The 13,619-nt window shown below is 42.4% G+C and overlaps 1 protein-coding gene across 4 annotated transcripts in view; it reads right to left on the bottom strand.

Annotated features, from left to right (window-relative positions):
* The window catches only part of TUBGCP5 (tubulin gamma complex associated protein 5), a 1,496,334-nt gene that overhangs the window by 501,734 nt on the left and 980,981 nt on the right, over window positions 1–13,619 (bottom strand). For all 4 annotated transcript variants that reach the window (XM_033947661.1, XM_033947658.1, XM_033947659.1 and 1 more), the window contains one exon: window positions 10,742–10,930. In XM_033947661.1, the coding sequence (XP_033803552.1) occupies window positions 10,742–10,930 (189 nt within the window). The remainder of the gene's footprint in view (window positions 1–10,741; window positions 10,931–13,619) is intronic.

Genomic DNA, 13,619 nt, shown 5'->3' on the forward strand with positions numbered 1-13,619 from the left:
TGGAGAATTCTGCTGAGCTTGTCCGCTAAGGAATTCTGTTCTCCCTGAATGTAGATAGCTTTCATAATAATAATAATAATAATAACTTTATTTTTCTATACCGCCATAGTCAGGCGACTTCTAGGCGGTTTACATTGTAAGAAGGCTGGACATTCAGCGAATAACAAGTACAGTACAATACTAATACAATACAGTAAATCCACATATAATACAGTAGAGTGAGTCCAAATTCAAAACATACAATAAGTTTAAATACAGTACCGAATAAAGAGTCTAGATGCAGTACAATAGTCTAAATGGTAACTTACATATTAATTGGAGATCTAAGGGTAATGAGTGTCTGAAAGATTTAGAACATCCGTGAGAGGGGTCTTAGTGGGGAGGGGACCGTTTTAGCCAATGAATTTAGCGAATAGGGTGGTTTTGATCGATTTGCGGAAAGTATTATAAGTCATGTTTGGTTCGTTTATGTGGTTTTTTCAGCCAGGTTTGCTGTCTGTTCGCTTGGAACTGGAAGGTTCTGTCCAAGAAGGATTTGTATCTGCAGCCTGTAATCTTTGGGTATGCAAAGATGTTTTTGTTTCTGGTCGTTCTTGTGGGGTTGTATAGGGTGAAGTGAGTTTGTAGGTATGAAGGTGCTAGTCCCCAGGCTTGTTTGAAACAGGTGCAAGCGAATTTGAATAGAATTCGCGCTTCTATTGGAAGCCAGTGTAGTTTTTTGTAGTAGGGGCTGATGTGATCGTTTTTTTCTTAGTCCAAAAATTAGGCGAACGGCGGTGTTTTGTATTAGTCTCAGTTTTATTATTGTTTTTTGTGGGATGCCTAGGTAGATGATGTTGCAGTAGTCAAGGAGGGATAGGATCAGTGCCTGTACCAGCAACCTGAATGAAGAAGGGTCAAAGTATTTTTTTATGGTTCTTAGTTTCCATAGTGTGTAAAAGCATTTTTTCACTAGTGAGTTTGTGTGGTCGGTCATAGTAAGGTGAGTGTCAAGAGTGATGCCCAGTATTTTTATGTTTTTGGAAATTGCGTATTCGTGATTATTTATTTTTATTGATGTTCTCGTAATTTTGTCATTGGGACTAGCCAGAAAGACTTTTGTTTTTTCTGCGTTTAGTTTTAGTTTGAAATTAGTGGTCCATTTATCGATTTCGGTCATTGTGTTTGAGAGATTATCTACAATTTCTTTTGTGATGTCGTTTAAGGGTATGAGGATGGATATGTCATCCGCATAAATGTAGTATATTAAATTTAGTTTTTGTAGTAGGTGACCTAAGGAGGCGATATAGATATTGAAAAGTGTGGGGGATAGGGGGGAACCTTGAGGTACGCCTGAAGGGTTTTTCCATGGTTTAGAGTAGTTTCCATTGCTGATTACTCGGTAGGATCTATTTGTTAGGAACTCTTGGAACCATTTCTTTGCATTTCCCGAGATTCCCATTGCTTCAAGGCACAGTAGCATGATTTTGTGGTCTACCAGGTCGAACGCGCTGCTGAGATCTAGTTGTAGGATCAGTGCGCTGTTGCCCTTGCTAAAGAGATCATAAAGGTGGTTCAGCAAGGAGGCTAGGACAGTTTCTGTGTTGTATCCTTTTCTGAATCCTGATTGGTGATCGTTAAGGAGGTTAAATTTGTCTAGGTAATGACTAGTTGAAGGTTGACCAATCCTTCCTGTATCTTTGTGAAGAGGGGGAATGCTTGCTATGGGTCTGAAATTGGGTGTCAGTGCTGGGGAGGCTTTCTGATCTTTGGGGATTGGAGTGATTAGTATATGTCCCATTTTTTTGTTTAGTGTTCCGTTTGCAAGGGCGGATGTTAGCCATGCAAAAAGTTCCTTTTTAAATTCTAGGGGGGCAGTTGTCATGATTTTAGAGGGACATGTATCAAGTAGGCAGTTAGATTTGGTGTACTTGTTAAATAAATTTAGGAATTGCTGCCAGTTAGGGTATTCGAGGTGGTCCCATAACATGTCTACTCTGGTGTCTTGGTCATGGGATCCAGGAATTGGAGAGCATTTGATGTGGATGTGGGTAGAGTTGCTCTTAATTCGGTGATTTTGTTTTGAAAGAAGTTGGCTAGGGTTTGTGCTGATGGAGTTTGCTCAGTGTCCTTTTTCAGTATTTGTGTTGTATCGGTTATAGTTTTTACTAGTTTGAATAATTCTTTGCTGTTTATTTTTGATGTACCGATTTTATTTGCATAATGCTTAGTGCGTTTTTCTTTGATCAGATTTTTGTATATTTTCATTTTTTGTTTCCAGTTTGTCTTGTCTGAGGCATTGTTTGTTTTTTGCCAGATTCTCTCCAATTTTCTTAGTTCCTGTTTGGTGGTTAGAAGTTCACAGTCAAACCATTCGTTTGGTGGTCTATTTTTCTTTTTGTATGTTTTATATGGTGCTATTAGGTCTAAGAGTTCTTTGCTGTAGATTTCCCATGATGCGGGGAAGTCTTGAATTTCATTGTTTATGGGTTGTAACTCGTAATGGGTCCAGAATTCGGTTGGGTTAATAATGCCACGGGTGGTTACTGTGTTCGAATTTGCGTTTTTGTGTTTTTGATGTGTATTCTGTTTCTGCCAATGTAGATTGAACTTGCCAATGAAATGGTCTGACCAGATACATTTTTCCCAGGGACCTGAGTGGTATTGTATTTTGGGGGTTAGTATTTCTTTGTGGGAGAAGGTGATTAGGTCTAGTTTGTGTCCTTTTTCGTGGGTTATTTCTGTGTCTGGGTATGGAAAGTCCAGTGACATAAGGAGGTTGGCGATTTCAGTTATTTCTGGTTTTGTCTTTTGTTCTAGGTGAGTGTTTATGTCACCCAGAAGCAGGTTGTATGAGCCTTTTAGGTTAGATAAGGTAAGGAATTCGGCGAATTCCTCTTTCGCGCTTGACCATTTTTTGGGTGGGATGTAGAATAGAGTTGTGGTTAATGATTCTTCTAACTGTGCGTTAGTGATTATGCAAGTTAGTATTTCGAGGTTATCTGAAGATTTGGAGTCGGTCATGGTGTAATTGTAGTGATCTTTTAGAATGATCGCTAGTCCTCCTCCTTTTTTCCAGTTTCTTGATAGTGGGATAATTTTATATCCCTGAGGTAGAAATTCTCTCATGATAGTGTCGGTGTCAGAGATCATCCATGTTTCTGTCAGAAACAGGAGATCGGGTTTTGTTTGAAGTATCCAATCATTTATTATGTGGGCTTTGTTTCTCACGGAACGGGTGTTTAGGTAATATCCCTTAATGTTTTCGTAACTGTTAGCTGTAGGGATTTCCGAAAATGTTATCTTTTTTATGTTTCTGTTGCAGAGCTTGTTCTTGTGTGGTTTGCGGTGTTTGCGGGTGGTGTTTAGTACTGTGATTTGATGAAGGTCTTGTTTTGGCTGGTTTTGTAGGAGTTGGGGAGGGTTGGAGGGCTTAGTTAGTTCGATTGGTCTGAGCCAGGAGATGGGGTAGGTGTGCATAGGTTGGGGGAGGTTGTCTTCATTGCCCCAGCATTTAGAGCTTAATAGGCATAGGTATAGAATCCCTAAGAGTAGTTGTTGTTTGTTGCAGCTTGCCATGTTGTGTGGTAAGGTGAGTGGTTCGGGTTGTGATAGGTGAGGACTATTGCCTGGCTGGGTGTGGCTGGGTCAGCAGATACTAGAGAGGTAGTGGTGGAGTGAAACTGGTTTTGTAGACGAGTAAGTTGGGTGAGGGGACTGAGTTGAATTGTGAGAGCGGGTTGGGTATGGGAGGGACTTACGGTGAGGGGTAGCGAGATCTTAACTATGAATAGAAGGATAATCATACAGTAGAGTCTGTGGGGAAGACAGTTGTGGCTGGTTGTGCCTGTAGTACCGGTCATGCAGTAACATATAGTAATTATTCATGCATTAATTGGACAGGTCATGCACTAACAGGTTGTACATATGGTTGTAGGCTGTTCATGCATTAGTTGGTTATACGTGCGGTTAAATAATATTATGTTTATTAAGCAAGCAGTTGTGTATACGATTACATAATGTTATGCCTATTGAACATGCAGTATCAGTCTGTGCATGTTGACTACTCGTACTGGTCCAGTAATAAACATGCAGTATACAATTGTACATGCAGTGTAAGCATGCAGATTCTAATTTTAATGTGTACTTATCCTTGTTCTGGAGTGGTGCTTTTCGCTCAGGCGCTTCGCAAAGGTGCGTGCTAAGGTGCACGCGCCTTTGCCGTGCGCCTTAGCCGGCGCGCCGAACGGCTGTGCGCCGTTCTCGCAGGCAAGAAAAGGTATCCGCCGAGGGGGGGCGGAGCTGGCTCACACGCCCGGATGGGAGGGGGGCGGTTTCACTGGAGGCTCCGTGGAGGAGCCGGCCCCGAGATGGAAATGTGCTGCCGATTGCAGCTGAGGGTGTCCGACGAGGGTCTGCGGCAAAAACGGCCCGAAAACAAGCCGAGGCACGCTCTGCCGATTGCAGGCTCAGGAAGAGATGGTGATCTATGGCCCAAGTCCAGATCTTCTGTGCTTCCTGGCACAAGAGGCGAGAGCCTGTCCCCCCTTGCTTGTTGATGTAGTACATGGCCACTTGATTGTCCGTGCACAGAAGAAGGACCTGAGGAAAGAGAAGATGTTGGAAGGCTTTGAGGGCATAAAACATCGCTCTGAGTTCCAGGAAATTGATGTGATGCTTCTTTTCCTGGGCTGTCCAAAGACCTTGAGTCTGGAACTCGTTCAAATGAGCTCCCCATGCATAAGGGGAGGCGTCGGTGGTGATGACTAGTTGATGAGGAGGCTGATGGAACAGAAGACCTCTGGATAGATTTGAGGATACCAACCACCATTGTAGAGAATGACGAAGAGATGATGTCACAGAGATGTGTCGTGAGCAAGGATCCGTCGCTTGGGACCACTGAGTAGCAAGGGTCCATTGAGGAGTTCGCAGGTGAAGACGTACGAGGGGTGCGACGTGAAACTGTGGATGCCATGTGACCCAAGAGTATCATCATTTGTTTGGCAGAGATGGAATGTTGTGGAAGTACCTGCTGACCATAGAGACTGAAGAGTCTGAAGACGGTTGGATGGAAGAAATGCTCTCATGAGGAGTGTGTCCATATCGCTCCAATGAATTGGAGGTCTTTGAGTGGGAATGAGATGAGACTTGGGTAGATTGATCTCGAATCCCAATATTTGTAGAAACTGGATGGTTTGGTTGGTGGCCAGGAGAACTGCTGGAGCGGATGTGGCCTTGATTAACCAGTCGTCCAGGTAAGGAAATACCTGAAGGTGGTGAGAGCGCAGAAAAGCAGCTACCACGATGAGACATTTGGTGAACACCCTTGGAGAGGAAGCAAGACCGAAGGGCAGCACCTTGTACTGGTAATGACACTGATTGATCATGAAACGGAGATACTGTCTTGAGGTTACATTGATTGGTATGTGAGTGTATGCTTCTTTGAGATCGAGGGAGCATAGCCAGTCGTCTTGGTTGAGAAGAGGATAAAGAATGGCTAAGGAAAGCATCTTGAATTTTTCCTTTACCAGATGTTTGTTGAGATCGCGAAGATCTAGAATTGGTCTGAGATCTCCTGTTTTTTTGGGAACTAGAAAATAACGGGAGTAAAATCCCTGACCCTTTTGATCTAGAGGAACTTCTTCTATAGCGTTTAGAAGAAGGAGGGATTGAACTTCCTGAATAAGGAGGGCAGATTGAGGACTGTTCAAAGCAGACTCTTTTGGCAGGTTTTGGGATGGAAGAGTCTGAAAGTTGAGAGAGTAGCCGTGGCGGATGATGTTGAGGACCCATTGGTCCGAAGTGATAACTTCCCACCGGCTGAGGAATAGAGAGAGACGACCTCCTATAGGTTGAGGCAGGAGAGCAGATATAGGAGTACTGGCTATACTTTGGAGAAGTAAGTCAAAAGGGCTGCGTCTTCTGCTGTGGAGTTGGCTTTACAGGCTGCTGTTGCTGCTGTTGCCTGGGAGGCTGACGCTGTTGCTGCCGTTGACGCCTGGGTTGCTGAGCAGTTGTTGGCAATGGTCGAGCTGTGAAACGGCGTTGATAGGCTGACTGTTGTCTAAAAGGCCTTGTTGGGGGAGGCTTTTTCTTATTTTTAAGAAGGGTATCCTAACGTGTTTCATGAGCCGACAGCTTTTGAGTAGTCGAATCCATGGATTCCCCAAAAAGCTCATCCCCTAGGCATGGGGTGTTGGCTAACCGATCTTGATGATTAACATCAAGTTCAGATACCCGAAGCCAGGCCAGGCGACGCATTGCCACAGACATTGCTGTCGCTCTGGATGTAAGTTCGAAGGTGTCATAAATGGATCTAACCATGAACTTACGCAACTGAAACAGAGAAGACAAGCAATGGTGGAAAGATTGTTGTTTCCGTTGAGGAAGGTATTTCTCAAAGGAAGCCATGGTGGTAAGGAGATGTTTCAGATAGAAAGAAAAATGAAAGCCATAATTTCCAGCTCTATTTGCCAACATTGCATTTTGGTAGAGCCTCTTACCAAATTTGTCCATGGCTTTACCCTCTCTGCCAGGAGGAACAGAAGCATATACACTGGCTCCTGCAGATTTTTTAAGGGTGGATTCGACAAGTAAAGATTCATGAGGAAGTTGTGGTTTGTCGAACCCAGGAATGGGAATTACTTTGTACAGAGAGTCTAACTTACGTGGGGCCCCTGGAACCGTTAAGGGAGTCTCTAAATTCTTGTAAAAAGTCTCCCTCAAGATGTCATGAAGAGGGAGCTTCAAATATTCCTTTGGAGGTTGGTCAAAGTCCAGGGCGTCCAAAAAAGCTTTAGACTTTTTGGACTCAGCCTCCAAAGGAATAGACAGAGAATCACACATATCTTTCAGGAAACTGGAGAAAGATGAAGTGTCATGCTTAGAGGACGGGTCATGTACAGCAGACTCCTCCTCATCTGAGGAACATTCTCCTTCAGAGAGAAAAGGCTCTTCTGAATCTCCCCACAGATCAGGATCCCTGACATGGGGAGAACGATCCCGAGACTCAGGGGTAGCTGAGTCTACATGCCGGGTCTTGCGCACCGACTTACCCGATCTCATCGACATCGACCCCGGCGATGTAATCGGTTGTACCGGAGCCGAAGTCTGCACCGATTGATGCTGAGCTCTCGGCTCCGGCGCAAGAACTGGCATCGATGCCGATGAGGTGGAGTGAATCGGTACCGAGGGAGTGGATACCGACAATACAGGTTGCTCCACTATCGGTACCGGCTCAGTGCGGACCGGCACCGGAAGGTTCGGTGCCAGGATAGTTGGAAGGAGCTGTTGCAATTGCTGCTTGAGCTGTGCCTGGGAGAATGGCCGTAATACGGTCATCAAGGGATGGCACCGGTACCGCTTTTTTTCTTCTGCGGTACCTGCGGTGCCGCTCGACGCCCCGGAGATGAGGAGCCCGATGTCGAGGGGACTCACCTCAATAGGGGCGGAGCGCTTCCGCTGGCGCCTCACAGTCGGCAGGATTGGACTCACTGCACTTGAGACCGGAGGACGTTCCAGCGGGGAAGGCTTCTTAGCCGGCTTACCTGCATGTTGGGATGCCGGCGCGGAATCTCGCGGCGTCGAAGAAGAGGGTGCCGACTGAACCGGTGCCGAAGTCGGAGTCGATGGAACGGGATCGGACATCTCGGCGCCGAACAGTAATCGCTGTTGTATTTGGCGATTTTTTAATGTTCTCTTTTTTAGTGTGGCACAGCGGGTGCAGGAGGAGGCCTGATGCTCAGGACCCAAACACTGTAAGCACCAGTTGTGTGGGTCCGTGAGAGATATGGGCCGAGCACACCGCTGGCACTTTTTAAAACCTGGCTGAGGGGGCATGAACGTGAACACCGCTTCAGCCAAATCGAAGGCCGAGGCTTCGATGGTGGCAGAAGGCCCCGCAGGGGAAAAGCCAAATTGAATGAAAAAACCAAAGATTTTTTTTTTTTTTTTTACAAAAAATGAAAGAAAAAGAAAGAGGCAAAAGCCAAAAGGGTTTACGCGAGCGGGAAGGCAAGTTCAAAAAATTTTCAACAGTCGTTGAAAAAACGCGTCTTCTTAGCTCCGCGGAAACTAAGAAACTGGGGACCGCGCGCCTCTGTCGGGCGGGAAGGCACTCGCGCGTGCGCGGTGCGGCATGCCAGAACTTTCCAAGTTCTTAGAGTGCAATCACTCTAAAATTGTCCGTACCGGGGCTCCGTCGGTGCCGTCACCCATCAGTCAAGAATAGCTGCCTGCTTGTCCTGGGATAACATAAAATACAATATTAAAAGCATATAAAAACAATGTAATAATAAAAGGTAACTCATAATGAGAACAGAACGACAAGATGATCTTAAACTCAGATGTTAATTACTAAAAAAATATTTAAATAACATCTTGAATTCAGATGTTAATTTGTAAAAAAATTATATATATATATATATATATATATATATATATATATATATATATAAGGACAAGTGTGTGTTTTTTTAACAAAGGTAGGTGTGCATGCACTAACAAAAAATTGCATGCAAAAAAGATAGCAACCAGTCAGAAATTTGATAATAAATGACTGTTGGTATTCAGTTTTAAAAAGACTGTGACAAAACATAAGCCATTATAGTAGTGCAAAGAGAAAGAAAGAAGAAAAAAGAAAAGAGATCAGTGAGATGATAATACATAAATAATAGCATTAAGCTAGAATAATGAAGGAAAATATGAAAGAAAGGAAATAGAGAAAAATATTTATACATACCATGGTAAAAAAAGGAAAAAAATGTATGTCACAAAAAAATGTAGGAAAAAACAATAGAAACAAACTATCATGGAGCAAAAAAGGGAAAGAAAAAAGAAAACAGATCAGTGAGATGATAATACATAAATAATAGCATTAAGCTAGAATAATGAAGGAAAATATGAAAGAAAGGAAATAGAGAAAAATATTTATACATACCATGGTAAAAAAAGGAAAAAATGTATGTCACAAAAAAATGTAGGAAAAAACAATAGAAACAAACTATCATGGAGCAAAAAAGGGAAAGAAAAAAGAAAACAATTAATATATAGAGTTAGAAGCAATTGTAACATGCACTGAGTCAAAAAGAACAAGTGTTATAGACATATAGAATCATCACATATGTAACTCTTGAAATAACTCCACAGAGATACCGTATATTATCTACTATTGTATGAACATAAATATATATGTATAAAACAAACCATCACACTTAAAGGACATTGATATATCCTCAATAAATACATGTAAAAATCTCTTGTGTGGCCCATAGGCATATCAAAACATATTTATATTGCATCAGCATATATAAAAACATTAAATCTATGAAATAAAAAAAATAAAAAAATCATAACAGGGTATCATGAATTGACCCCATAAAAGTATCATATATGGCCCAATGTGACATATGATAAAATCACAAACATATGTATATTAAATAATCAGACATAAAAACATTTTCCTATATCATTCATAAAAATTATTAAGTATTAGACATATTCAGTCGTCAAATATAGGGGAACCTTCTAAGAGAATCAACTATAGTGTGTCATGACTTAACCCTATGAGGATACCATATGTTACCCAATATGATATATAATAAGAGCACAAACATCCATGTATGAGATCATCACATATAAAAGTCTACAGTCTGCTATTGAGACAGACAGTGGCGTAGAAAGGGTATGTGTGGGGTGGGGGGGAGCAATCCGCCCCAGGCACAGTCTTTCTAAGAGCGCAGTCTCTGCGGCACCCCTTCTCCTTTATGTCCCCCTGCTCCTCTCCATGCCTCAAGCATGTGCCCCTTGCTTTCCCTCGTACCATCGGCATTGGTGCTTTCTCTGGCATCACTTCCGGAACCCGCACCTAGGAAGTGACATCAAAGGGTGAGCGGACACCGACGTGGGTATGCTGCTCATGCCAGAGAAGTTAAAAAGGTACGGGGAAAGAGTAGGGGTCGCGTGCATGGCAGGGAGAGGAGGGGAGGGGCACCATTGCCCCAGGCTCCGCTCACCCTTACTATGCCACTGAAAAGACAAACATAGGGACAGCCACTGTTTGCCCTGGATTGATAACATGGAATGTTGCTACTATTTGGGTTTCTGATAGGTACTATAACTTGGACTGGCCACTGTTGGAAATGGGAGACTGGGTTGGATGAACCATTGGTTTGACCCAGTATGGAGGTTCTTATGTACTGATTGTGGGGAAGTGAGGCTACTGCTAGGGGTGGGGATATGACCCAAGGTTTCTGCTGGAATAGTCAGATAGGTGATGAGAGGCTTTTGGCTGCTGCTGCTGGGAGTAGATGAATGAGCAATGGGGAGAGGTTAAAACCTGTAGCTGCTGGGGGCCAGTGGGCAATGGAGAGGACTAACATAGCAGCTTCTGGGGTTAGGTAGGTGGGGGCACACCCACCCCCAGCAGCTACAGCTTTAGCCTCTCTCTTATTGCTTCAGCAACCTCAACCTAAAGTCCCCCTCCATTGCCAGATATGCTGCGGCTGGGTGGGCAATAGAGAAGAGCAGTAGCCTCTTAACCACTCCTTTCCCGCTCCTGTAATAAATAGCAAGATATACATCACATTGAGCACATTATAAAAGTATAATGTATAAATGTGCGGAAAAAATTCCAGTTGTTTCAGTTTGACTCCTAAATGTTTGGGCTCGCTCCTAGTCCTAAAGCAAATCTGTTGAGGCCTGCTATAATAGAAACAGAGAAAATGACAGTTCATAAATATATGGTAAAATAATTTTCTCTTACCTATAATCCTTCTTTAATGTATGCATCAGACTTCCACAGCACTGAATATATTGGTGGTCAATTTGGGGATAAAGACAGGACCTCAAAGTCAGTTCAAAAGTCTGGCATGTCATAGATTCAGAGGATCTATCCACACTTGTATCACCACAGGTAAAATTCTCCAGAAAATCACTCTGCTCCAAATATAACCTTGAAAAAGTTCCAATTAATGCTTTAATACAATTTTATTAGTACAAATAATTATTCAATACATTTGTCTAGTGCTTTGAAGTACCACATCATTTCAGAACATATTAGTGAATAAATATTCCCATATGTAGAAGGACTGTCCAGGTGCTAGAGGGCTATCCAAAACCCGGCAGTTTGTGTGGGAGGGCCTCTGTGCATGCGCGGATGTTGTAATGACATCACTTGCATGAGTGCTTGCATATGACTTCATTGAGTTGATGTCCACACATACGCAGAAGCCTTCCAGACATGGCCTGAAGCTCAGGAGATATGAGATTCGTTTGGGGCGGGGCTGGGGGGGGTAGAGCTGGGACAGGGCCAAAGAGAAAATCTGATAACCCTACCAATAAGCCTCAGCGTATTATGCCATTATTGATCCTAATCAGTCTGTTATTACTTACTTAGCCCTTTTGCCTCCAAGGTCTTTTTTTTGCTTTTACTAAATTTTGACACGGTTTTCTACCATTTTCTTTTGAGAGAATATTTTGAGCCTCTCATTCTTCAATTGCTTTACTTTTAGCTTCTCATGCCTATCTTATTACAGGGTTTGATATCGTTTGCCTCTCCGTGGAGGATACCAAAATCTGTGATAGGGTAGGGAGTGGAAGAGTAGCCTAATAGTTAATGCAGAGAACCAGGGATGCTGGGTTTGAATCCCAAGGCAGCCGGCTTGGGACTCTGGGCAAGACACATAATCCTCCATTGCCCCAGGTGCAAAAACTAAGATTATGAATCCATCAGGGAGAGAGAATATAGCTGTACATAATGGACTAAATTCTATAAAAGATGTCTTAAGAAACGTGTGTGGATTTCTATGACATGATTTAATAAAGGGTAATGCTTGTTTTGTGCCCTTTATTGAATACCACCATAAATAATCATGCCTAACTAGTGTTTTTCCTAGTTTCCATACAATTGTTTATTGCTGATTTTTCTGCATGGATTTTTCCGTGCTGATGTCAGCATGTAATGTGTGATGACATCGTGTGTGGGGACAGTGTACAAAATGGCATCCGGATCAAGTCAAATTTCTTAGAGGCAGATATGTTCTTACTTCCCAGGTCATAATGGCCAGGAAGAAAAAAATATTAAATCATCTCAGGGCAGAGGAGAAGAAGCTAGAACAATTATAGGAGGACCTGGCAGAGATTTACTGCCTTTTATAATGAGCAAGCCTCCTTCGCTAGGGAGGTCAGTGATGAAATCAGGAGCTTTATCCTGTCTCCTGTCTGGATTTTGCTGTCAACTGCCACCCAAGTCTCACCATTACCCTTTTCCATCAACCCTTCAAAAGCCACTTCCCCCATCCCAAGTCTGTCCATGCAGTGTTGATCCCTATTAGGCAACTGTCATTCAGCCAGCCCAGTAATACAAATAGAAATCAGGTAGATTTATTATACCTTCCAAGAACAAACTCCTACCAGATAAAAGTAGATAACATTTTATTCAGGAATCACAAATATGCTCTGGGGAGGTTAGCGGGTAGCACCAGGAAAAGGTATAATTGCCTGAGTAGCCAATTCATTTGCTCTACATATCCAGCTAATCAGAACCTTTTCCTAAACCTAGTTTTAATTCTTAAACACCATTACCACTGGCTCATAATTTAACGAACTCCCAAAAAATATGGGAGCCTTATCCCTAGGTATATCATTTTTTTTATTATTATTAGTGTACTTTAAAGGATATTGGCTTCCTCTTTCTAAGCCTACTGTTATGGTTTATTAATCTTTACATACCACCTTTTACAAATAGTAGCAAAGCGGTTTATAAACCATAAATTGGGAAAGTAGAAAGTAACTACAAATTATGCATAGGAAAGCAACAGTATAGTTATTATCTATAATTAGATTTGCTTTATGCAGTGTTATTCATTCTATTCCCACTTTTTTTGAATAGATCAACCTTAGTTACTTTAATATCATTATCAGATTTGACTACTGTAATGTTTTTCCCTACTTGCAACTTCATAATCTTTACTCACTGTTTCTTTTTAATATATTTTAAAGTATTTATTTATTCAATTTCCTTTACAGTTTACATGAATTTATTTAGGTACACAAGCATTTTCCCTGTCTATCCCGGTGGGCTCACAATCTATCTAATGTACCTGGGGCAATGGGAGGATTAAGTGACTTGCCCAGGGTCATAAGGAGCAGCGTGGGTTTTAACCTCAACCCCAGGGTGCTAAGGCTGTAGCTTTAACCACTGAGTCAGGCATCAGCATATATAAATTTATATATGCTGGTGAATTGTGGTTTGTCTCTCCTTTCTGGTATCATCTTCTCTTAAGAATATTTCAAAGATAGCTCATTGTATCAAATTGGCCCCCTTTTACTAAGCCACAGTAGAGGTTTCTACCATGGCCTGGAGCGCTAAATGCTCTGATGCCCGACTCTGCACAGGACAGGAGCGTAAGAAGATCGCCCCTGCACTGCTTCACTGCTAGACAACCAGGGGAGGTGGGTGTGGGTCAGAGTTGGCCCTAAGTAATAATAATAATAATAATAACTTTATTCTTCTATACCGCCACAATCTTGCGACTTCTAGGCGGTTTACAGTCAAGAGAGCTGGACATTCAGCGAGTAACAATATGCAGATAGTCAGAGGAAATACAGAGTACAGAAACTAAGAAAGCGAAAAATAAAAT

The sequence above is a fragment of the Geotrypetes seraphini genome, chromosome 6 (assembly GCF_902459505.1).
Source record: "Geotrypetes seraphini chromosome 6, aGeoSer1.1, whole genome shotgun sequence".
Taxonomy (NCBI): domain Eukaryota; kingdom Metazoa; phylum Chordata; class Amphibia; order Gymnophiona; family Dermophiidae; genus Geotrypetes; species Geotrypetes seraphini.